The sequence below is a fragment of the Eretmochelys imbricata genome, chromosome 1 (genome assembly GCF_965152235.1).
Source record: "Eretmochelys imbricata isolate rEreImb1 chromosome 1, rEreImb1.hap1, whole genome shotgun sequence".
Taxonomy (NCBI): domain Eukaryota; kingdom Metazoa; phylum Chordata; order Testudines; family Cheloniidae; genus Eretmochelys; species Eretmochelys imbricata.
The window spans coordinates 149,940,030-149,967,534 of NC_135572.1; the positions used below are offsets into that span (position 1 = coordinate 149,940,030).

The window sequence follows — 27,505 nt, forward strand, 5'->3', positions numbered from 1 at the left end:
GCCAGGAATGTTTCAAAGACCATTTGGGAGGGCACAAAACAGAAAATGGAATTTTCTTGCTCCTAAATGTAATTAAGCCAGCCCTCATATCAGACGTGTCTCCCTTTGTTTATTAAGTGAGTTGGAATAACATGTTAGTTATCACTTTTAATCAGCAATCAATTGCTCAGGCTGGACTTTGGTACTCCACTTACATCTGGCAAGTGCTTAAAATACGGGAACTGTAAATGAGGGTACATATCCTGCAAATAGTTCTCCAAAAATATTCACAGTACACAGAAGACTTATTAAAATAATACTTTTGTCCCTAAAATGGAGTCCCATAGACTTGCCAACTGGTCTATTTTTAATACAAATATCTTAATATATCTCAAATGATGATATACCCAACAGATCTTGCATGGTGTTACTTTTTATGCTATTATTACACTCAAAAGATCTACTCCACCATAGGTCTACTGATTTGATTAAAAATTTGATATGTGTAGCATTAGGTATGTGAGAATTTTTGACCATTTTGGCCATACATTGTGGAAGGCAGGAATAAAAAAAATAAAATATAGCAGGAGATTTGTCATCAAATTCTGTGATTTGTTAAGCAGACTACTGCTACATAGTAGCTCAAAGTTTCAAGGAACAACTGAACCACCACATATACATAAATATAAATCATCAAGAATATTTCAACATAGAAACACAGTGTTGTGTATAGGAAGGATCAGAGGAAATGGAGGTTACATACCTGTGCAACATCAATTTGGGAGAAAACTCTTTTGGCAGCATCCTTACCCTGGCTTTGTTTTTTCATTTCTTCCAAACTAATCTCATGGCTTGTCAAATCGGATTGTATTTTCTGTTGGAAAACAAATTTAGTAATCAGATGTGTTTGAAACAGAACTGTATCCTGCTAGAATCAGAGTATCTAATTCCTGGCATATATTAAAGAGACATTAAGCGATAATAAAACTCTGGAAGAAATAATTTAAAGGAGAATTATTTGTTTACTGCCTTATAATTCATTTTATTTTACTTTTCTTGTGTGCAAACTCAATAATACCTTCTCCTTCTGCTTAAATGTAAAACCAAATTCTGAGTTTGTGACAATGATGACAATCCGTTGCTAAGGACATTACAATTCCATTGCAGATGCTGAATATAGATTTCCTTCTCAAGAGAAACAGATGGATTACAATTGTTTGCCTTTGGAAAAAAATCTAAAGTAATTATGGAAAAGAAATATACATAAACAGGTAAAGGAGTTTACTTGGATACTTTTATTTCTTGTTTGACCTGTTGTGTTAATAGCTTTTTAGGAGATTTCTGATATGAAATATAAATGTCTTGATCAAAGTATCTGATATTTACAGTAAATGACATCATCTTACACTGGTATGTATTCCCGATATCTATAAATGTTATTTAACTTGTGGTTTAGGACTCACTGACCAAAACTTGTATTCACTGTCCGCTAGCAAGGGGAAAATATACAACAGGAGGCTGATGACAAAAGACATTCATGCATTCATCTCAGCCATTTTTTAGTGAATATTTGTATCTGTCATTTTCAGCAAGAACCAGCAGGTGATCAAATTACTACAATGCAAATTTCAGCCCTTGTCATCTCATCATAAATCAGTCTGATAAAAAGACACCAATTGATTTAAGCAATGCTGACCAATGCTGTAACATGCAAAACAATTCATATAATGCATATTGATATAACCCAATTTAGACCATTTCAAAACAAATTATATGGAAATTGTTAGAAAATTAATATCTGCTAGTAGCAGATTACTTAACAATTACCGCTGAGAATAGGAACTCCGAAATAACTATTAGCTTTTTTCTCATCAAGAAGACTATTTGAAACCTTTATTGCTAAATGGAAAAAAAAATTACTGTAACTTTCATCTATGCCCTGTATTAGTTACACAAAAATCTCACAAAACCACTACAGCCTACCTATATGTAGATGCATTTCTAAAGTACAACTATCTCTTAATACAAAAAAACTGTATTTCAAGAAAATAAATAAGAACCTCAACTTTATATTGCCACACAAATTAGGACCAAGCTTTTTCATTTAGTTCAAATGTGAACAAATTTTACAATTGCAAAATATTTTTTTTTTAAAATCACATCTTCATTTGTATGTTGCTTACAAAGCTATATATACTATATGCTGCATGTGTGTGTGATCAACATGGGCATAAAGACTTTTTTTATAACGGTGTGTAGCGTATAATAAAACAATAAGAGCTAAGAATCTTGGAGTAGTTGGGCACCCTCATGTCCTGCTGTACCATACATGCACTAGAATACATTTTTAAAGAAACAGGTGTACAGAAATTTGTAAAACCCCATTAGCAATGTTAACCCCTTTATGTTTCTGAGGTTTTATTTATATATTTTTTTATTTATAGAGCTAGTCAGTATTATTTATAGAGCTCATCAGAAATTTTCTGATGGAAAATTTGGTCAGGAAATAATGGTTTCTTTAAAGTGAAATGTTTAGCCGAAACAGGTTGACTTAGAAAAAAATTACTTTAGGAAAAAAAGTCAGAATAGAGAGTCAAATATTCCATTTTGAACCTTTTCAGAATGGAACGTTTGATTTGCCATTTCAAAATGATTTTTTGTTTCGATATTTAAATATTTGACATTATATAATAAAATTTTAAAATGTCAAAATCAGAACAAAACTTTTCCATTTTATAAAATACTTTGATCAATTCCCCCCTCCTCACCCCCAAATTTCATTTCACGGGAGATTTCCTATTAAGGAACAGAAAAAAATTCAAAATCACATAGTTTATTGACATGCAAAAAATTACAAAGGACTGTGACTCTGTGCTTTGTTCTGATATAGCACAGGGAGGCAAAGGAGAGGGACAAGGACCAAGAACTACATGAGGCCTTTCCATGAGGCCTTAGCACCCTCTGCCACTTATAGGGCAGGTATGGATGTTGGATCATATTAAAGAAGTTCTGTATTAAAATCACAAATGAGTTTGATTCCCCATAGTTTAAATTCCAGGGTATTACTAATTAAGAGGTCTCTTGGTTTTTGGTACTGTTTCTCTTCCTCTATGTGTGAAACTTGCAAGCTGCTAATTGCGTTAGTATATTCTAAGACAGAGTCTGTTCTCAAAGTAATTCACACAGAGAGAGACTCAAAGCAATACTCTGTAACAACAGAAACAGCACCCAGAGTCTCCCCGCCCTTTTGCTGTATTAACAATTGTGATTAAAATAGAGATAGAGGATGTATGTGGATGGATGCTTGGTGTGGATAATAACTGAATGATCAGGGGGGTGCCAGCCTAAGACTGCAGTGTCCATCAGCTGAAGAAGGCATCAAGTGGAAATAACCAGAGGACCCCCAGAGGGCAGACTGGAATCCACCCAACAGCCTCAAGAATGGGAGAACCAAAGAACATGATAACATCTGGCAGCACGGAGTCGTCAGGAATGTGATATCTGCTGATTGATTCAGCAACAGCATGATGAAGCAATTCACATAGACTAGCAAAGGAAGAAACTCCTATAAAAATGGACTCTAGAAAGTGAGAACTTTGGAGTCTGATTCTGCAAACCAACTTCCAGAAACATCAGATGAGCATCTGACAAGGCCCTGCTCCCTCCTCATGTCCAGGCCACCTGGCCAGTGGCTTGGCATGAGCAACTCTAAGGCTGGTAACTATGATAACAACCTTGCAGAACCTGTGTGTGTGTGCGTGTGCATGGATGAATGTGTGAATAAATATGAGATTGAATGGAATGTTATAGCTATAACTAACTGCTTACTATGATTCTTTCTGTAGTCACAATAAATGTGGTATTTTGCCTTTTTTCCCTTTAATAAGATCCTGCTAGTTTTTATTTTATTGGTATAACATGGAGAGAGGCAGTGCTGGCCGAGACAGATGTGGGGGAGGTCATTCAATCAGAACCCCTGTTCTTGGAATGTATTGGAGACCATTTTTTTATTTCAGAAAGGAGAGAAAGCTACAAGGGGAGAGGCTGTTCTAGATTTGATTTTGAGAAATAGGGAGGAACTATTTGAGAATATGAAAGTGGAAGGCAACTTGGGTGAAAGTGATCATGAAATGATAGAGTTCAAGATTCTAAGGAATAGTAGGAGGGAAAGCAGCACAATAAAGATGATGACTTTCAAGAAGGCAGACTTTAGCAAACTCAGGGAATTGGTAGGTAAGATCCCATGGGAAGCAAATCTACAAGGAAAAACAGTTCAAGAGTGCTGGCTATTTTTCAAGAAAACATTATTAGGGGAACAAGAATAAACTATCCCATTGGGTAGGAAAGAAAGGAAGTATGGCAAGAAAACCCCCATTCTTAACCAGGAGATCTTCAATGATCTGAAACTCAAAAGAGTCCTACAAAAAGTGGAAACTAGGTCAAATGACAAAGGATGAATATAAACAAACAACAAAAGCATGTAGGGATAAAATTAGAAAGGCCAATGTACAAAATGAGATCAAACTAGTGAGAGACATAAAGAGTAACAAGAAAACATTCTACAAATACATTAGAAACAAGAGGAAGACCAAGGACACGGTTGGCCATTACTCCATGAGGTGGGGAAAATAGTAGCAGAAAATGTTTAAATGGAAATGGCAGTTTTCACCAAAAAGATTAGTAGTGTTTGGACATCTAACATAGTGAACGCCAGTGGAAATGAGACAGGATCTGAGACTAAAATAGGGAAAGAACAAGTTAAAAATTACTTAGACAAGTAAGATGCCTTTAAGTTGCCAGGGTGAGAAGCAATACATCATAGAATACTCAAGGAGTTGACTTAGGCAATATCTGAGCCATTTCCGATTATCTTTGAAAAGTCATGGAAGACAGGAGAGATTCCAGAGGCCTGGAAAAGGGCAAATATAGCACCAATCTATAAAGTGAATAAGGACAACCTGGGGAATTAGAGACCAGTCAGCTTAATTTCAGTACCTGGAAAGATAATGGAGCAAATAATTAAGCAATCAATTTGCAAACACTTAGAAGATAATAAGGGGATAAATAAAATTCATCATGGATTTTTCAAGAACATATAGTGTGAAACTAACTTAATAGCTTTCTTTGACAAGGTAACAAGCCTTGTGGATGGTGCGGGGGGAGTGGTAGATGTGGTATATCTTGACTTTAGTAAGGCTTTTGATATTGTCTCACCTGACCTTCTCATAAACAAACTAGGGAAATAAAACCTAGATGGAACTACTATAAGGTAGTGCCTAACTGGTTGGAAAACCATTCCCAGAGAGTATTATCAGTGGTTCATAATCAAGCTGGAAGGGCATATCGAATGGGGTCCCTCAGGGATTAGTTCTGGGTCCTGTTCTGTTCAATATCTTCACCAATGATTTAGATAATGGCAGAGAGAGTACACTTACAAAGTTCATGTACAGTACCAAGCTGGGACGGGTTGCAAGTGCTTTGGAGGATAGGATAATAATTCAAAATGATCTGGGCGAACTGGAGAAATGGTCTGAAGTAAATAGGATGAAATTCAATAAGGACAAATGCAAAGTATTTCACTTAGGAAGGAACAATCAGTTGCACACATAAAAAATGGGAAATGATTGTCTAAGATAGAGTACTTCAGAAAGGGATCTGGGGATCATAGCAGATCACAAGCTAAATATGAGTCAACAGTGTAACCAGGGCTGTCCCTAGCTATTTTGGTGCCCTATGCAACTCCTCCACTCCAAGGTGTTGACCTTGATGTATCTGGAGCAATGGAACAACTGGACAAAGCAAAGTCATACCTACAGTCTTACCAGTCAGATGAGGGATTTCAAAACATTCTGAAGAGTGCACAGAGTTGGCAGAGGAACTTCACACTGAACCTATTTTCCCACCCATTCAAGAATACAAGAGTCACCAAAGAAGAAAACATTTTGATTACGAGGCATGGGATAATCCCATAAGAGACTCCACACAACAATTCAAAGTTGAATTCTTTAACCAGGTGCTAGATTGTGCAATACGATCAGTTGAAGAACATTTCATGCAGCTCAAGGAACACAGCAGTATATTTGGGATATTGTATGATATTCCAAAACTCCTCACTATTCCTGAAGAAGACCTACACCAGCAATGCAGGGCACTAGAGACAGTGTTGACACATGATGACATGCGTGATATTGATGCGAGTGATTTGGGTGATGAACTGAAAGCTCTTTCAAGATACATTTCAGCAGGATCAACTCCAAAGGCTGTTTTGGAATATATGTGCGCAAATAAGATGACCACCCTCTTTCCAAATGCTTTTGTTGTGCATACTTCTAACACTTCCTGTAACAGTTGCCAGTGGAGAATGCAGCTTCTCCAAACTGAAGTTAATAAAAACACACCTATGCTCCACAATGAGACAGGAGAGGCTGATCGGCCTTGCAACCATCTCAATAGAGCATAAGCTGGCCGAGACTGTGGACCTTCAGGAGGAAGCAGTTCAAATCTGTGCAACCAAGAAGGCACAGAAAGCATCACTTTGATTATTCAAACAGATAAAAATGCCAGTGTTTACTATGCAGACAAGAAAAGTTACTTTTGCTGTTCAGGCGTTTGAAAGTTAAGTGTTACTTAAAATTTTTGAACAAGGCATTTTAAGTTGTTAGTCTCCTTTACTGGGGTAGGTAGCAGAGCAGTATCATGAGAGGAGTAAAACAGGAAGAAGGCAGAATTGAGACCTTTCAAAGTTTTGGCCCAAGTGAAGAGGTATGGGGGTGTCATCTGAGCTCCCCGTCTCAGATGCCAAAATGTTGCATTTAAAAATTAGAAGCCTGATTCTGAAAATCTATTATCATAAAAAAGAAAGGAATTATCATGCTAGAATTTAAGGCTATTTAAAAAAAATGAACAGGTACCAGGAATAAATTGCTATGCAGGAGAACAAACTATAATACCCAGTAGTTGCCAATAACTGAAAACTAGGCAACCAGCCACAGACTTCTCCAGCAGACGCAGTGGTGGTTTTGAGAAGGAGAGGCCAATGTGGCTTTCTTTCAACCACTCTTCTCCATTAGCAGTTCCAACAGAGAGTCCAATTGTGGGCTGCTGTATGACCATGCAATTTTCTGAACAGATTCAATCAGGACATGCCAGAGAAAAGAGACTATACAACTCTATGGGCTCTGACACTGATGTTAGACTAATATGGTAAGATATTAATGAGACATGACGTAGGAGTAATCATGCACTTTTGTTATACCTTGGTTTTGTATGCAGTAATTGAATATAAATGCTAATGTATTAGATTAATTGCAAACGTAGTGAGCCTTTTGCATAATTTGAGCTCTCTTACCAAAATTACCAATGAGAATACAGAGTTGTAGATTTAACTGTGACTATTATTATTATTTTTAAGAGCCTGGTGTACTCCACAAATAAACAATACATGCACAAGTGCACAGGTGGCAGAAGAAGGTGTTTCTGCATGCTAGTGTAATATTTACTTTTTTATATAATTACGTGCATCTTCTTGAATTGCAGCACGTAGCTTGCCAAAATTTCCTGGTGTTTGGGGTTTTCTGATGTTAAAGGCTTGTAATTACCACTCATTATGCATAAGTCATTAGGCTTTCAAGGATGGTGCTCGCTTTATCTTCCAGTTTACTTATTTCAAAGTAACAGTTTAGATTTAAATATTTAGCCATTCAATATAATAGTACTGATCATGTGTACTGATCAGTTGCTACTTATCTAGATGCCCTATGTAGACATGTGCTACTTAATAACAGAGCACTGTAAGTACTTAGGGTACTTCTCAAATGTAATATCCATGAAATTCCCTTTTTAAATTGAATGGAAGGCAGGAAGGGAACCAGAAAGAGACAGAAAGACAGAGAGACATAAAAGGAGAGCCTCTCAGAGAGTATGACTGGTAGCAAAACAATACTCTTTACTGTGACACCCACGAAGGAACACGCTAATCATGACACCTATTTATTATTCTGCGATGGTATATATCACTATGGTAGAGCTGGAGATAATTTTATTTGAAAAATGTAGTAATTACCGAACAGAATAGCTAACAATGTCTGTTCTCTACAGCAGAATGCAAATTAATTTGTAATTATTGTTGGACCTACTATAAGGTTATCTTCAGGAACATATTCAATAAACCCAATATAATTAAACCCGAACACATATTCTTATATGGATGCATAAAGTTAGGGGCTTAGAACTGCATGTAAGTGCTTAAATAACCATTGTAGGTACCCAAGAACTTATTAGCTGACTAAAGGCACATCAAGACTCTTAATTTTAAGAGCCCATTGTTTAAAATGTGGATCATGGAATTCAGAATCACAAAACTAATTGGTTAACATCTGGATCTCATCTGAAAGAGAATGTCATTTGTTTTCCTAGTCCTTGAAGTTTTACAAGAATTACATCTACAACATACGTATATGTTAATTTCAAATTTGACCAACTGTGGAAATGCTCCTTCCTCTCTTCCCACACAATCTAAATCTCCTCTAAAGAGGTGAGTTCTGGGGTTCCTAGGATCACGATAAACAGGAGAGCTCATTCAATCCTCAGGACCATCCTTTCCTTCATCTGGGTATGCCCATCAGAGCAGTGGCGGATTAATGATTTTGCCGCCCCTAGGCCCAGAAATAATTGCTGCCCCCCTCCCCCCGCAGCTCACTTCCGCTCTGACTCCACCTCCTCCCCTGAGCGCGCCGCTGGGTCCTGCTTCTCCCCGCTCCCTGCCAGTGCTTGTGCGTGAAACAGCTTCGTGAAGGAGGGGGAAAGGGGGACACGGCTTGCTCAGAAGAGGAGGCGGAGCTAGGATGGGGATTTGGGGAAGGGGACAAATAGGGGCAGGGAGGGGGCGGGGAAGGGGTGGAGTTGGGGCGGGGCCGGGGGAAGAGGGCACGAACCGACACCGGGGGAAGCTGCCTCTGGCTGCTATTATAAATTTGCCGCCCCTGCAAATTTGTCAGCCTAGGGGCTAATATGCCGCTGCATCAGAGAATGGAGAAAATCTGGTACAAGTCATTATACTATTGCAGAGTCTTAGGGACACTTTCTAGTCCCGCCACACTGCAAAAGATGGGGTTGGAAATTTTTAGACTACATTGCCATTTGCTTTTTTCCACTTTCAGGTCTTTGCTCTATTAGCCAGGGAAAAACCAATAACTTGAGACTAAGTTCCCTGTAAAAATTCTTCTGTAGACAACTGGCAGCAAACAGCTTGGGAATAACTTCCTTTGTTAGGACATGTTCAGCAAGTCCTCTATTATTGCTCCCAAGGATGTGATTGCCATATATGGTAATTGGGCTGGGCAGAGTCTCAGATTCAATCTGCTTCTGGGAAAAGAACATTTACTGAACACCTAATTTAGTATTTCTAAACCACTAGGCACAGAGGTATTTATTAGTAGAAGGAAATAATAATTTTTGTGGGTCCAGAATAGAGGAAACATTTTTGAGCCAATGTGAGTTTGGCAGGCAACAGCTAACATCTTTACAAATTACTTTGCTTTACAACTTAAAAAAAAAAACTCCATTGGTGCGTGAAGTGTATATGTAAACAGGTTTTTTAAAAAAACAGTGATTTAAATAGATCTTGAACGGTTGTACCTTTAGTTAACAGATGATAGTTCAATGTATAACCACTAGACCACAACACTGCAGCTTTGAGTCAACGGGAACATTCCACACTACTACTTTATTTGCAAACATCCTATACGCTAGGTGTAAACTATAAAACCAGGATCAAAAATATAATTATGAAGAGTATGAAAATAGTTTCGATACAATATTTCATTCATCATAGGTGCACTTGTGCATTTGCTGTATGTGAAAGATATGACAATTTCTGCAATATTCTTAAAAAATCTCAATGGAAAGTTCATGTATTATTGTGGGACGGGACTGTATGTAATCTCTCTAAGAGGGAGATGTAATATGAGCCCTGGATTTTCAAAGGACTATACTGAGATTGTGCCAGACGAGAATGGACTGTTTGTGACAAGAAGTGTGAAGAAGATGCTTTGGGGAATAGCTACGGAGAGGTTAATGCAAATGCCTGACCTCCGGTTAACTTATGTTAAACCCAGCCTTTTGAAGCTACACCCTGAAGAGAAGGTGATTATGTGCAGATTATCTGTTCTCAGAGGTTGGAGATCAAAGACCTAACCTATATAAAGGAACAGGCTGATCTGTTCAGTCATGATTCTGGTTCTGAATCTGAGACAGTTATGAACTTGTAACCACCGGGAAAAACAGTTGTGGGTTTTGGAGGACTGACAACTATCAGAGCCAGGCTGGATTTGGGGTTACCTCTGGTAAGCTTTTTAGCATATGTGTAGATTCTTTTATTGTTTTGAATAGTTTTGGGGGTTTTTTTTGTAATGCCTTAATTTTAAGAATAAACATGTTTGCTTAGAAAGGGCTGTGTGGTAACACCTAAATACAGACAATTGCATTATTCATAGCCTCTGGAGAGAAAGCAAAATGCAGAAGTTGACCTTTTAGACAGTCTGGCTTGCTGGGAATATCACAGTGTAAATCAGGGAGCTGTACAGCCTTAACATGCAGTCAGGAGGAAAATAGCCACAGGTCTCTGTCCAAGAGAGGTGATGACTTGAGGAGCTGGGAGTCGAGAGTGAGTGCCCTTGGTTGAAAAAAGGAGGAAATACAAGTGCAGTTACCCTGAAAGGTGGTAACTCTAAATTTAGATTTAAAAAAAAATCCTCATGGTTTAAGATCTATTAAAGCAGGTGGAAAAGTTATTTATTTTTAACCAGACCCCAGAATTCCCATTCTGCAGGACAAGCTGAAATTTTTATTTTTTTCCCTGTTCCAAATCAGAAAATATCAAAATTTTGATATTTCTTGTGAAACTAAATTTCAAAATTATATGTTGGAAAAACTGACAAGACCCTTCCTTTTGGCTTTATCTAAAGTTTTCATTTCAAATGTATTGACTAGACATAGGTTATAGTGCATTCCATAATAATTTATAATAGAATATAAAAGTCTAAACATTTTGACCATTAAATTATAACATGACATAATATAACAGTCAAAATGTTTTGACTATATTATTTTAAAATGAGCATTTAATAATTATTTTGAATATTTATTATAAAATGAAAAAAATAATTGTGATTGGTATTCTAATTTGTTATTAGTTATTTGTATTCTAAAGGTAGCTGGTAATTAATATTTATATGGGTAATAGGTTTGGTAACTAGAACTTTGTTTGCTCACTGGTAATTGATATTCCAACTGGTTATTTGTAATTGGTATCCTAATTGGCAACTCGGTTGGTAATTTCCCACTCTAATTCGTATAATGAAAATAATATAAATTAAAGTAAAATAAAAATATAAAATAAATATAATACAAAGCAATATAAAATAAAATAATATAAATGAAAAAAAATGACACCTCATGTCATAATGTAATGTTGGGGAAATGGACAGTGGCAAGCTGGCCAGGTAGCCAGTCAGTGACAGGGGCAGCAGAGAAGCTAGCCTGCCTGGTTTCTGTTTAAAGTTTTGACAGAATTGACACCCCCCCCACCCCCACCCCCCCCCCGCATGTTTTGATTCTGTCAAATCAACATTTTTGATGAAAAACTGTTCCATCACAGCTCTAATAAAAACAGATAGCAAGTAAGAAAGGCTAGCAGGCATCTTTCACAGTTTAAATGGATTCCTCCTTCCCAAACAGCAATATATGATGGGATTGATCGAAGTTACTTACACCTTTTCATAGTAGCTGGCGTGTTGAGTATTTTAGTTCTGAGCCCTGTTTAATCATACTCTCTATACTTTCTAGTGTCTTTTCACTGGACTTCAGCATTAGTCAGTAGACAACATAGCTAATTTCAAACTTGCAGTCACATCTATAAATCCAAGTGAGAGTGAGATTCAGGAAAAGGTACTCCTCAAGGACTACTCAAACATGAATGAATGAAGGCAGGTTGTGCCTGCCTTGGCTTGACGGCTTCTATACTAAACTCTAAGCTAAACATTTTCCTCCACAGATTGATCTAACAGCAGATTATACGCTATGCTTATAATTTATATAGAAGTGGAAATTTATGTAAATTACAAATAAAAAATGGAAATGCAACATAGCGCATTTTCTACCCTTCTGCTTTTTGGGGGGGCCAGTCCGACGATGTCACAAACTCCCACAGGAACTAAGGACCACCACTAATTCACTGTCTTTCACTTCAAGTGCAAGGTGCACGGCTTCCACTGTGCTTTCTCTAACACAAACACATAGCAACATGCGTTTTAAAAAAAAAACCCAAATAAAACCATATCAAAACAAAACACTACCAGCACACAGACCTATTCCTCTGTGAAGCTGACAGAAAGAACAAACCACACATGACTGATGTCAGTCACATCGCTTAATACACTACTGTAAGGCATACAGATACTATGGTGTGTGACGGGGCAAGGCTATAGTAAAGTAGTGAGGAACAGGTATGTTAGCCCCAGGATAAACAAATCCCTGGTACCATGGTAACCAAATAGCAGTTGCTACAGGTTAATCAAGATGCCTGGGGCCAATTAAGATCCTTCTGGAAAGCAGTGGAGATAGCTAGGTTGATTGGGACACCTGAAGCCAATCAAGGGCTGGCTGGAACGAGTTAAAAGCTTCCCAGTAGGTTGTGTGTGTCAGGAGCTGTAGGAGGAGCTAAGCAGTACAAATCCATATCAGGTGCAAGGAAGGAGGCCTTGAGGTAACAGTGAAGGAAATATTGAGTGAGGGCTGCTGTGGGGAAGTGGCCCAGGGAATTGTATATGTCTTATTTCCAAAAAGTCAGCTACCATAACTGCTATTATTAGGGTGCCTGGGCTGGAGCCCAGAGTGGAGGGCGGGCCTAGGCTCTTCTCCCCTCCTCTCTCCCCCCCCCCCTCTGATTAATCACTGAGACTGGGAGACAACAGACACTGTGAGGGAGGGTTGCTTCTCTTCATCCCCCTTGCTTGCTTATAAAGAAAATGGCTCAGTAAGCTGTGACCCTTGCCTCTAGAGAGAGAAGGGCTATGTGGAGGGTCACAGTGAGCCTCTGAGGCTAGCGAAATCCGCCAGGAAATGCAGGACACATGGAGACAAGGGCAGAGCTTTGTCACAGGTGATAAGGACAATATAAGAATCTATATAGAACAACAGAATTCTGAGCAGAAATTCAAATTACTCAGATAAAGTCTGAGTTTGGATTTCAGAATGATGTTTAGATCAGCTGCTCCCTTTTGAGTACTAATGTTCCATAGAGAACTCAATGAAATAAGTCTCCATGTTTTGAACATGAAAAAAGTATTAATGTCTTTAACATTATCAGCTGCATACACCATTGTGAATTCTTTATCCTAAGTCACTGACTCTGTAGTCAATGATGTGTAGCATGTTGTGTTCCTCATTAAGTGAGATGTCATATAACTCAACAACTTTTGCTATTAAGGCATCACATTAGCATTGCTCCAGTACAAGGCACAAGGGTATTTTAACAACATATGAATAACCACTCTCACTTAAGATGTAATCAGAAGTTTAATGCATACCAACGTACAAGTATGATTACTTAAATATTACTCTTTCAGAATGTGAAGGGGCAATAGTAGAAAGGCAATATATGATATTTATTGCCTCTCTTTCATTTACTAAGTAATTTTATGTAGATCATTTGTCCTTAGCACTGCATTTTAGACAAGTGCACAGCAGAAAAAACAGACAAAAGTCTATTCTAAGATATTTGCAAGGTTTAGCTGAGCCCAGGAAGATGCTTCTTTCACACACCATAAAAAGCCATGCTGCTTCTTGAACTAAACAGAATGTGTACTATAAAAAAGCTAAGCATTTATACAATGCCATATCTTTAATTATCTGGAAAATTCTTTTAAAATTCTTTTAAACCAAACCTAAAATTTTAGCATTAAAAAACATGCAACCAGTTAGTTAAAACACACAGACTTCAGTGGAACTATGAGCACAAACTTATGCAATAATGTAAGTCTTTGGAGGACTGGGGCCTACACTAGGAGGACTGAAGCCTACACTAATAATTGGACTTTAACAAGAAAAGTTCAAAGTAACATCATAAACTGAGGAATAAAAAAAAAAATGCTATAAGTGTTATGGAACTGGTTTATATAATAAAAAATGCCAACTGGAAAAAAACCTAGAAATTAGTTTGCAGCACATAAGTATTTTTTTTAAATTTCTTTCACAGTAAGTAGACTGTTTATTAGAGAATGAGTAATTTAAGTAGCACACAAATTTTATATTTGCAATAGATTTTTTTTCTTTTTGTAATAGCAAAACTTTAAAAACTCCATGTACTTCAAATAAAAAATATAATGAAAGAGCGTTTGTAAAAATAAAGGGTGAGAAAATTTCCATGGTAATGATTTTAATAATTGCACAACCTTTGTATATTCATGTAGATTAAAAAGAAGTCATTGTGGAATAGTGAGGTCAAGCATACACAGATATGACTTCTCCTCCTTCATGAATATATTTTTTAAGATTTGTCTTATTTTATTCTCTTTCAACACATGGTTTTATCACTTTGCTTTACAGGCATCTGAACCCATTAATTTCTTTGAATGGCAGTGGTTAGGCTACTGTGTTTGAATACATTATCTTCAGTGGGAGGTGGAGAGAGACAGGCAGCAAGTAGTCTGTTACCCGGCAATAGTTCTGTAGCATTAAATTCTCAGTGCCACATGGTGGAGTAAGAAGCACATGGAATTTGTATTCAAAAGGTGATCCAAAGCAGGGCTAAAATAGCGCATATTTAACACTGAAAACTCCCCTTTTCTTTTGCCATCTCTCTACATGTATCAAAGTAATCACTTTAGTTTAACAAGAGGAGCTGCATTACACTTCATTTCCTCTCAGTTTCAGCCCTGGATGTGACATCTTTCTGATTAAAATTCCTTCTATTCTTCTAGGAGTGCAACATACTTTACTGAAGAATTTATTTTATAGTCTATGGGTTTGATTAACCATCATGAATGAATTATCCCCTTCCCTGGAAAAAGAATGGCATTCACTCTAAAGGTGAGGTCTCATAGAATCATAGAATATCAGGGTTGGAAGGGACCTCAGGAGGTCATCTAGTCCAACCCCCTGCTCAAAGCAGGATCAATCCCCAATTAAATCATCCCAGCCAGGGCTTTGTCAAGCCTGACCTTAAAAACTTCTAAGGAAGGAGATTCTACCACCTCCCTAGGTAACGCATTCCAGTGTTTCACCACCCTCCTAGTGAAAAAGTTTTTCCTAATATCCAACCTACACCTCCCCCACTGCAACTTGAGACCATTACTCCTTGTCCTGTCCTCTTCTACCACTGAGAATAGGACCCTGCACTTATCCTTATTGAACCTCATCAGATTTCTTTTGGCCCAATCCTCCAATTTGTCTAGGTCCCATCATCTGGAGTACTGTGTCCAGTTTTGAGCCGCACACTACAAGAAGGATATGGAAAAATTGGAAAGAGTCCAGCGGAGGGCAACAAAAATGATTAGGGGACTGGAACACATGACTTATGAGGAGAGGCTGAGAGAACTGGGATTGTTTAGTCTGCGGAAGAGAAGAACGAGGGGGGATTTGATAGCTGCTTTCAACTATCTGAAAGGGGGTTCCAAAGAGGATGGATCTAGACTGTTCTCAGTGGTAGCAGATGACAGAATGAGAAGTAATGGTCTCAAGTTGCAGTGGGGGAGGTTTAGGTTGGATATTAGGAAAAACTTTTTCACTAGTAGGGTGGTGAAACACTGGAATGCGTTACCTAGGGAGGTCGTGGAATCTCCTTCCTTCGACATTTTTAAGGTCAGGCTTGACAAAGCCCTGGCTGGGATGATTTAGTTGGGGATTGATCCTGCTTTGAGCGGGGGGTTGGACTAGATGACCTCCTGAGGTCCATTCCAACCCTGATATTCTATGATTCTATGAAAGGCAGGTAGCAGGACAGCCACTACTTTGACATGGGAGTTCTATCATGAAGAAAAAGCTCTGATCTCTTTGTGGGAGGTGTGCCAGCAGATACTCCTCAGTAGATGAGCCAGTACCTTAGCCCTGCCACTGGTGGAATGAATCAGGATAATTTACCCATTTAAAATGCATTGTACATTTTCAGGAACTTCAGACTGAGCTTCAGAGAACAGTAATATTTGAGCTTAATCTGTTCTGATGAGAACTTGGTTTCCTCAGAAGACTTTACCTGAATCTTAAAATAAAATTGTGAAGGGAAAAGATTCAACAAATTCTGTGTTGTTTGATTTCACACCTATTACAATTAGGTGAATTCAACATCAGACAAGAGGCAATAAATCCATGTGCAACACAATTTTTTTGGAGAAAGAGAAATGAGTTTGCCCATGTATCCAAAAATATTCCAGCTTAAATTTTGGTTGGTTGAGTGTTACCCTGATTCAATGGTTAAAGTACTGAAATATTGCTTCTTATATAAAACCTGAATCACCATCAATACTACATCTGTGGATGTATCTGTGCCAGTTTGTAAAGGATGTATAAATCACAATTTATTTTGATCAGAGCATATTTTTGAAAAGGTCCATAAACAGCAATATCAAGCAGACTGTATTGAATGTTTCCTAAACTGCTAATCTTTAGAGAGATAAATTTAGAAGATGAAAATCATACCAATGCTACCTTGACGGAGGCTGGTTTAAGCCCTGAGTTACCAAATAATACTCTCTGTTGATCAAAGTTTGAGGAGGAAGAACAAAAAATTTAAAGGGACAATGGGTAAATACTATAGTTTAGGACTGAAATTTGATACATGAGGAGTAAATCGTCTAAGCTGGACTCCACTCTTACACTGGTGTAAGATGGGAACAACTCAACTAGAGTCAGTAACTATAACAGTGTAAAATTAGGCTGAGGGCAGAATAAGGCCTGGTATGGTCTAAATATTTGTTTTTTGCTTTAAATTATAAATAATTTTTGATGGAATTTTTAACTTTTTAAATTATTTTTAATATAAAAGACACAGGACCGGATTTCCAGAGTTGTGGCGGAACTGCAAACTCCCTTTGACTTCAGTGGGAGCTCCGTACTTCTGAAATCAGGCCCACAATGTCTTTGGACCATTTTTGTCTATATCTGAGACCAACTCTTCAAGCTTCTACCTGCCAGACATCTGTATTTAGGAATCACTATTTCCAAAAGCAAATGCAGTTGGCAGTAGCCTTACAAATCCCTACAATCCATAGATACTTTTCCATATTATTTTCTCCTGATATTGTCTATACTTTTTATTTAATATCTAATTACCTGTAAAGCTATTGGATTTCCTATAGTACAACTTGAATACTTTGGTATTAGAAATAGCAAGCTTTATTTCAGCTTAATTTTTTTGTTTTGTTTTTAAACAAGGCCATTGATAGATGTGACAGTGAAAATAGGTAAAAAGTACAAACTGGTGTCACATATGGTAAACGTGCTCTAGGTTCAAAGCCTGAACAAATAAGTTGTAGGAGGGAAAGGAAAGGATGATTTTCTTTTAAACTTGCCTAAATTGAAGAACAAAAATGTAAGGATATTTATGTAAATCAAAGTAACAATTAACCACAGTACCTGTGATTAGATAATTCAGTAGCAATCCATATGCCATCTAATTGGCTTTACAAATAAACCAACTAAAAGTAGGAAGAAGCAGATGAGTAAACTCTGGCATAAGAAAGTTTGGATTTTAAAGAGCCACATTTTGTTTTTCATTGCCATTTTAATGTTACTGTATAATCTTCCATGGCATTTAAGGTCCTTTAAATCATCTGGAGAGGCACAGGTAAAAAAGTTGAAAGTAAGATTTTATTGGTACATAAACAACCCCTTTAAGTAATACTTCTATCTAAAATTTACTTGTCCTTTCAAATGTAGTGTGTTATAAAAACCCGTTGCAAGTCCATCTTTTTAATTTAGAGCACTGCAAAAATTCTAAACCTCTTATTTTAAAAAAAGAGAGACAGAAAGCCCATCACTCTTCAGTGATTCAGAAATCCATTGTGATCAACAAATCAGTTCAAGACTATTAACCCACATGTAACTTACTTGTGCTTCCTGAGGGACTTGTGCAGCATCAACTCTCTCTGCAATGTAGGTTGTTAATTGTCTGTCAATGAAGGCAAGAGACTCTTGGATCAAGCGAAGGGTTTTGTCAATTTCCTGGGCAGACTGGATACTCTGTTCAAGAACCTTTTGTCTTCTCACAGCCTAAAGACAACAGCAAATAAACAAACACATACATAATTCATTGAAAATTAGTCGCAATATTTTCTTCTCATAAACATAGGCTGCAGCATAAATTAGTACTCCTGACTTTTTCACAACCACCTTTTTGTAAGATAAATTTCGCCTCTTTTTGCCACCCATTCAGAAAAACTCTAAGGTTTGAAGGATCCCTAAAAGCCAAAGCTATAGTGAGGAGGAGACAGCAAAACTGTAAAATAAAACCATCCTCCCTGATGCAGTGTTCCACTCTGTGGCCTGATGGGCCTCCTGATCTCATTATATAGTTCAAGAGATTTTGTTTACTCAGAATGGGGTTACTGTCATCACAATCCAAGATAATCCATTCCAGCAAGTGAGAGGAATAAAAGATCTCTCGAGAAGGAACTCTCACATGTGAAATATAAAGTTTCGTGGAGTAGGGACTGAATGCTAACTCTGAAAGGAGGATTGTATCCTTGTCTTCATTTTTAATGCCCTTCATGGTCTATCCTCATCCTATATAATCTCTTCTACTCTGTAGAAATGTGGACCCCAGCTGGTTAATCATTCTCAAGTGTTTTGTAAGCATCAAGCCAAAACTGCATTTTAAGGAAAGATTAAAGGGCAGTAAATAGTCCAGGGGAACTCCTTCCACGCATAAGAGGTAGCATGGGAGAAAGTACAATGGTGCTTGTCAAATTTTGAGAAAAGCACTCCTTCAAATCTTCCCCAACAACCCATTTATGCCATTATGCATTCAAAACACTTGATAAATCAGCTGGTAAGCTGTGACTGGTGCTTATTATACTGTTTGTAATTATCTCCCCATTACCTTGTGCTTCCCACTATCTGTTTGTTATATCCACTTGTAGTCTCCCATATTGAATTTAGATTAAAGAAAAGGAGGACTTGTGGCACCTTAGAGACTAACAAATTTATTTGAGCATAAGCTCACAATAGCTTATGCTCAAATAAATTTGTTAGTCTCTAAGGTGCCACAAATCCTCCTTTTCTTTTTGAGGATACAGACTAACACGGCTGCTAATCTGAAACCTGAATTTAGATTGTAAGCTCTTGAAGGCAAGGACCCCATCCCTTTGCTTTATATTTCTTCAGTGCCTAGTACAATGGGGCCTAATCTTTTCCATACCATGCTACAAAAAGAGACAAACAATGATACCAGTCTTTGTTTGGGATCATTAGCTTTTTTGTGTAGAAGTCCAGCCACATTGCTACCCATAATATAATAGTGACTAACTTTCCTTGTAAATTATGAATTAAAGGAGAAGTAAGACGGCGCTGGGGGTGGACTATCATGTTGTCTGGTCATGGGATGTGGGTATTCACACCAAATACAGATTTGTTTGCTGAGCAAGGGATAGTTGCATTTTATTCTGACTTCATAGCTACCTTCAGTTTTTAGGACCCAATGTCTTTTGTCAAAAAGGTTTGAAATATCTATCAGACAATCAGCTAGTGTTTTGTGTGTCTGTGGTAATAATATATTCTAAGTGGAATGCTGGTCTTTTCAGGTCCTTACTTTCAGTCAGTCAGAGAGTTATTATTCTGAACACTCTCATTGGCTGATGTTAATAGTGAAAGGATAGAGTACCCTATCAGTATTTACTATTTTGGGTGTTTGTAAGATGCTTTGTACTATTTCTAAACAGCTTATTAGATAACAGCCCTGTGGTTGCCAGTTTTAGGAATTTTCTGTGGAACAGAAAAGCTTTGCAGGTTGGATCCATGCTGTCAGTGTTAATGGAAGCACCTAAGGTACTAAAGTAAGAGCAGATTACATTTTTTTATTAAAGCTAATGTTAAAAAATTACAGTAGGCAGGTTAAGAAAAGTATGTCTCTACATCTGGGTATAGTGCTTAGATAATCCACTTTACATCAGAAAATGAATTACTGAAGCAATGTTACTTCATAATGTACCACTAGACTTTGCTACTTTCATGACTTTTACTTTCATCTGCTTTGAGGTTTTAACTTTCTCTTATAGTCAATGTGAATACGGACATTTTCTGGAAAGAGACATCAAATTCTTAGAACCCTAATCTGTCTTTTATTAAAAAGGGTAAGTTCAGTTTTGAAAACTGTCAACATCTATCATTTATAAAAACAGTGACTGAAAATGAGGACCATAAAGTAATAGCTAGAAAAGCCAGCTGGCAGTGGTGTTCCCCCCGGCATTGTGTGCTCACATGTGCATAAGATTTCACTTCAGGTTTCAGATGCTAAAATAATAGCCATCGTCCAAATTTGTTATGTACTGTACTTAGATTATAAACATAGGAGGACAGAGGTGCTATACTGGATTGTATACAATGGGGTCCTGGGCCATGACTGAGGCTCCTTGGCACTATATTAGTATTATTACTGGGAGTAAATAAACTGCAGTGAAATTTATTAACTATAACAACTAGGACAATCTAAAAACATGATCTAGATTTTTCAAGGTGTGTGCATCAGTGAAAAATAAAACACTCAAAAACACTACTTTAAAAGGACACTCTCCAGGCTGGCAGTCCTAAAATAAAACCTGCATTACCATTCCCACACACTACTTCATCTCTCTAAATACCTTAAGAAGTTCCACCTTTCCTGAACTCAAATTCTACAGAATAACCAACCACCCAACCACTCCACATAAGATGAAAACAAAGTAAGCTGGTAAAGAAAGAGATTTCTATTTTAAAGTTAAAGTGGGAACAAGTTATATTAAAATATGCAAATTATAGCAATATGTATTAGAATACAATAACTTAATTTAATAAATAATAGAACTAGTTAGTTTATCCCCCAGCATAGAAGCTACGTTTCAGGACCAGGATGACAGATGTATTATACATGAAACGTTATTTATATGTTCCTTAAACCAAACTGCAGAAATAACATTGTGCAATATTTTCTAATTTTTTTTAATACTACATTGTTGCACCTCTGTCGGGACAGAAATGAGGTTGTGGTTCTTAAGGTATGTAAATGGGGGGCTGAGCTCTTCTGAAAATCCATCCTAACTGTAGGTGCTGGGCACTTAAATCTGCCCCTAGGCTCTTTTGAAAATCTAGCTCACAGTGGCTACCTTTTGAGAGCACCACGTACTTTGCTGTACAGTAGGATTTCACACAATCTGTGTGCTCTCTAATGCTGGGAAACTTGTTGCTAGGTTGGGCTGTAACCTTTTGTTTAGGAATAGTGGCCTAGGAACAGCCAGCATACATACAGGGAAGTGTACTGCCAAGCCATGGACTTGAGATCAACAGTGGCCACAAGTGCAAGAAAATTAGCTAACATTTGAAAAATGTCTTTTACATATAGCAAGATAGTGAAGAAATTAAATATGTTCATTGCGTGTGTTAGTTTTTTAAGCTGAACTACACTTTCCTTTAGGTGGAAGAACATCCAGCACAAATGAATGGTTCAGCACCACAGTATATAAATAGGTTTGAGAGCAAAACAAGAGGCTCTAGCCCTACTATCAGATCAGACAATAAAGCTGAGGGCTCCAATATGTAAAGCAACATCTCCAACAGTTTATTGGTAAATGGGAAGTTTCAGGGCAAGCACCAACTGCTTAGATATTTGTGACCTAGAGAAATTTTGACAGCTGTCAAGAAAAATAAAAGCAAAAAATTATGCTTTTAGGAAACTGCAGAATGAAAACAGAAACATGTTAATTACTGAATTTTTCTGACAGTCTCAATGGCCATTTTATAGATTTTTAAAATGCTTTAGCATAAAATTGTTACTTTGTAGTACAGAAATAACTGAGATCAATGTATAATTCAAGAATCAACATCTGGAAAACTCAGCAGACACACTAAATGTTAAATATATTCCATATAAAAACTTTACATTAAGAGAAATTAGGATACACTGTGAAGCATTCAAATATAAAGAAATATGACAGTTAAAGGTGCTCATTCAATCTTAATGCTATACCCCATGCCTCTTGATAAAATCCCTTTTGGTATACATTATGATGTAGCCTTTTAATACATGTTCACTTATTGCTGCATTTCTCAAATTATACAATTAATCTTTTCAATAACCTTAGTTGTACAGGTAGTTCCATATATATATATATATATATATATATATATATTATGGAGGTTCTAGTCAGTTTTATAGTAAAGGGAAAACAGAGTTTTACACTTGAAGAATGTAATCTCTGTGTTATCTGTGAAAAATACAGCATATGCACTCCCAAATTACAGCACTTACTCTTTGACTACAGAATGAATTTTCTCAGAATTCAAAAGTAACTTTATTAGTTTGAGTTGAAATTAATAAAACATCTGTTAAAAAAGTTAGCATCCAGTTAGACTTTTTTGTCCTGTGTCATCTCAATAATGGAACAACAGACTCTTCAGACTTCTGAAATGGTTAAAACTCATGCATATTTTCTGGTTATTGGATGGTGTCAACCCAGTGCAGAGTCAAGGTACTTTGCATGCCTTAACTGTGCATTTCCATGTCTTAACATATTTGGATTTATTTTAAATTTAACTTAACTCTTGGTTTATAATGTTTGTTGTTGGGATAATTACATCCCTTTTTTTTTCTTCTCCAAATTACTGATATACTCTCAACCTTAACAGGTTTCAGAGTAGCAGCCGTGTTAGTCTGTATTTGCAAAAAGAAAAGGAGTACTTGTGGCACCTTAGAGACTAACCAATTTATTTGAGCATAAGCTTTTGTGAGCTACAGATGAAGTGAGCTATAGCTCACGAAAGCTTATGCTCAAATAAATTGGTTAGTCTCTAAGGTGCCACAAGTACTCCTTTTCTTTTTTCTGAACCTTAACTAAATTTTAACTTAGTTTTTGTCTGGGAATAGATAAGGTTATTTTGGGACTTTCATTATAAACACAATTTTCACATGCTTTCAACATTTTGAAAGTCAACTTTGGGCTGATATTTTCCATGCCCTCATGCCAGAAGTAATTCTCTTAGAAACTTTAGCAATATTTCTTACACTATTTTTGAGCTAAGGGTCTACAAAATACAATTGTTTGGAATTTAAAAAAAAAATACCCCTGACCTCTTGGTTCCATGGTGATAGACATGTTTATTCATTCTGTGTTCCAAAACTGACAGATATTGCAAGAAGGGCAAACTGCTGTCCTGGGGATTATTACTGCACAGAATGAGGCTGATATTGCCAGTTCTCCAAAAGTCAGAAGAGGAGCCAAGTTAGCAGTCCGTGAAGAGATAATGAGAGGGTGGGCGGCAGGAAGGATATCCCCACTCACCACAAGAGAAGAACAAAAGATTGATTGAATGAATGAATGAAATGAATAAATATAGCACAGAGTTTGGAAAAATGGGTGGCAGGGAGGGAGATTGGGGAGTGTTAAAAAAGGGAATCTTGATGGGGAAAAGGGTAAGAATAAACTTCCATTCAACACAGCGCAAATCTAAATTCAAACATCTTTTCCCAGCTTTATGGAAGTTTTTCCTCACTTTCTAACAAATGTGTTGGGTGGACTACAAGTCACTTTCAAAGTTACAGGAATGTCATGACAGCTGCTTGCAGCACTTCAAGTTCTCTGGGCACCAGTATTACACATTTCCACATGGCTATATGTGAATCAGTCACTTAAAAAGGCAACAGTGGGTATGCATATTGCTTATTCATCATGCCCAACACAATCAAAGGGAAAACTAAACACACCGTCTTCCTCTGATAACTACAGAAGAGAAGGAATACAAAGATAACAACAGTATCCGCCTCTGAAGAGAAATCTCTCCCACTCAGTAGCAGCACAGTTTCTTCTCACGAACCAGTCATATTGCAATAGGTTGGTTTGTTTGCTCAATTAACAGAGTAAATATTTCACTGATAAGTTTTTGCTCACAATGAGATTATTGTACATTACCTGCACAATTATTCAAATAAAGTAAATAGCGAGACCTGGTTTAGATAGCCAGTTCAAAATACAGTAACCTTGAATAGATTTGTTACTTTGTGCCTGGAATGCATTATTCTGCAAGGACATTGCATGATCCTGGAAGCACAATTTGAAGGTACAGAGAGGAGTGAAAATTCAATTTCGAGGAATCTTCGTAGCAAGGAATGCAAAACTGGTTTCTCTAGTCAAACATTTCAAAAAGTGAATTTTGTTCTGGGAGAAAAGGTAAGGTAACTATTAGGACAAGTAAACAGTATGACTGAGTAACTTGAGAAAAGTGTTGTTGTAGTCTTGTAGGTCCCAGTATATTAGGGGGACGAGGTTGGTGAATGGACTCTTAGTTTAGGATAAGTAGCTGATAGTCTATCTGTTCAATCTTGTATGTAGCTGTGACGCTCTGAATACCTTTCCCAGATCTGACGCTCTGAATACCTTTCCCAGATCAGATTTGTGTAGCATGAAAACTTGTCTCTCTCACCAAAAGAAGTTGGTCAAAATAAAGATATTAACTTCACCCACCTTGTCTCTCTAATTTGAGTAAAGTAACTTTTCTATTGGATTACTATGATTTTTTTTTAATCTTCAGATACAGTTTTCACAGTTGATAGTATGTTAAACGTGAGACCCTCCAGTTTTAATCAGGAAGAGGAAGCTTGATAGATAAATACAAGAAGACTAAAAGTTGACTGCAACTGTAACACTTTTGAAACAATTTTTCCTCTTCTCTTAAAATGAAAGTATTAGTATGACAGTCTCTTTTTTTTCATATCTTTTATCTACAGATTGATCAAGACCCTCTCTGGAAGTCTGGCATTGCACACTACCTCTTCATAAGTAAATCTCCAAAGCCCTACAATTGGCATGAGAAATTTATTTATTATTCATGGTTTAAGTATCATGAAGACAGAATAGTGTCCCATCCCCTCCCTCCGTAAGACAACCTGAAGACACTACTCCCTATATTGATAGAACTTGGAGCAGTCCCACTTTTGTTCTTTCAGTGGTGATACAGCAGCTGGAGAATATATAGCTAGATCCCTAAGGAATAGGCTTGAATTCATACAGAAGTTAAGTAACTCAGAGAAGAAAATAAAAAGGGCAGATAGATAGCTGTTCCCATTATGGAACACATATATAAACAGACTGCAAGTCACAAAATATGTTCTTTATTAAAATAAATGGAAAAGAAAACTTCACTATCACAGAAATGCCTCCTTGGTCTGAACATGTGGGGGAAGGTGGAAAGCTTTGATGTACCAGCAGGGATCCTTGTACAGGTGGGGATGGTGCCATCTCTATGTTCTCTTCTCCTTGGTCCCTCATGATGGGAGAGAACTTTTCTCCCCGGCAACAGAAATTGGTAGAACAGAACTGGCTGCTTGGAAAGGAGCAGAAGGAGCCTAATTAGCTTCCTGGAATAAATAGCCACACCCAGACCAAGCAACCAGAGGTGGTAAAGGGCAGCCATTTGCCTTTTGTGAGGCAGGCGAGGAATTTTTCCTTCACTGCCAAATTGGCCCAGTTAGTGTGGGGTTTTTTTTGCTGGAAAGTGGCTTGGTAAGGGATAGTGATCTGATTAGGTGTCTCTCTACATTTGTCATAACTTTTACTGGGTCCAGTGCAGGGTTTTTGGATGAAAGGTGGGCACATCCTTGATAAACCAGTAGGAGGGGTAGTGTAAGATCAGCAGGAGGGGTCTTACACTATATGTAGAAGGGGTGGGCTGCAAAGTCTGGTGAAGAAAGGGGGACTGTATCCTAAACCCTCATAGGAGTTAGGGGGGTCTGGGATTTTAGTAATGGTGCTGATTACATTAGGCTAAGGTTGGTCTTCCCCTATGGTTATGCCCAGGGCAGGTCCAGCCTCTTCCTGGGGGAGGGGGTTAATGTGGGCTAGACAGAAAATTGGAGGGGTAGCGCTATACATCTGGTGGGCACACATACTTATTTATTTTTTTAACAATACACACTTAAACATGTGTTTATCTAGGTTATCCTTAAAAGGAGAACAAAATATATACAAACAAAAGCGCAGGACACTGTATGTGAGAGAAAGAGTGAGTGTATGTGTTGGGGGGTGGAGGGCTATGTGAGAGTGTGTGTGGTTGTGTGTGTGTAGGAGGGAATGTGTGAGGGAGAGAGAGAGAGAGAGTGAGTGTGAGTGTTTTGGGGAGTGTGTGCGCGTGTTGGGGGTGTATGTGGGACGGAGGACAGACAGAGAGAGAGGGTTGGTGGCAGTGTTGAAGGAGACCGTGTGTGCCTGAGTGAGAGTGTCAGCACACTGTCTCTTTAAGCCTGAGCACTCAGGAGTCTGAACGCTTGTTCAGTACAGTGGCCGTCACAGCTCCCAATCCGGGGCCAAAGACACCAGCACAGGCAGGCTCCCTGCCCCCGCTCAGCAGAGTCCCACTCGGGCACATCCATGTCTAGCAGCCGGTGAGCTCCCCCAGAGCTATGCCAGTCATGGATCAACTTCCCAAAGAAGGGGAGACTGCCACAGCACCAGGAGCTGGGCAGCTGGAGAGCAGCAGCTGTTAGCCAGATGCGCAGCTCTGGAAGAGGTGGCTACAGGGGTTAAGGCAAATTTGGGGGTGGCCATAGCCCCCCAAGCCTCCCCCAGGGCTAACCCTGATATGCCTACCCATACTGTCGGTGCCAGTTAGCCACTGAGGGGAGTTAAACCCCTAAGGATTAAGTTCAATATAGTTGAGGCCTCTGCCTGAACCTTAGTTTACTGCATAGTCTCTTTATTCCTGCTGTGCTTGAGTATGAATGAATTTCTAAGCATGGGGGGGGGAACATAATGAAAATGTATCACTGTTATAACTCATATACAGTTGCCTTCAAGAATTCTTTTCCAATGTATTTTCTTGTGCCATCAGGAAATATGGAACAAGTTGCTGCCTTTTGAGCAGAGAACACAAACATGATCAGGGAAGCCAAGTGCCATGTATCTTATATGATATCCATGCATTTGGCAGCCCTCTAATTCATTCTAACATTTCAGCTGGATTCTTGTCCATCTGCCTTAGCTGAAGGAAGATGACAGATGCAGGCAGTTCCCCTTTTTGGCCAATATAGGCCACAGTTGCACTTTATGAGCAGGCAGACAGGGGTCTCATCTCTCTGTTCCCTCTGCTGGATCCGAGCCCAACATCAGACCCAGCTCACTCACTCCCTCCCTACCCATCCTCCTTGCAGCCAGTTGCACACCAACACACATTCCCCAGTCCCAGCCTTTGCAGCCCAGGAAGTCAAACACCTTCTACCACCCAGCTGCCTTCTGCCCCGGGCAGTCCCAGCACCCATCTATTACCCAGAAGCCTCCTGCCCCAACGTCCACCA

General features: G+C 38.1%; 1 protein-coding gene across 1 annotated transcript in view; it reads right to left on the bottom strand.

Moving 5' to 3' along the window:
- The window catches only part of DMD (dystrophin), a 1,498,644-nt gene that overhangs the window by 1,140,098 nt on the left and 331,041 nt on the right, over nt 1-27,505 (bottom strand). The window contains exons 25-26 of the mRNA XM_077807212.1: nt 18,082-18,243; nt 743-853 (exon numbers count right to left, since the gene is read on the bottom strand). Coding sequence (XP_077663338.1) covers nt 743-853; nt 18,082-18,243 — 273 coding nt within the window. The remainder of the gene's footprint in view (nt 1-742; nt 854-18,081; nt 18,244-27,505) is intronic.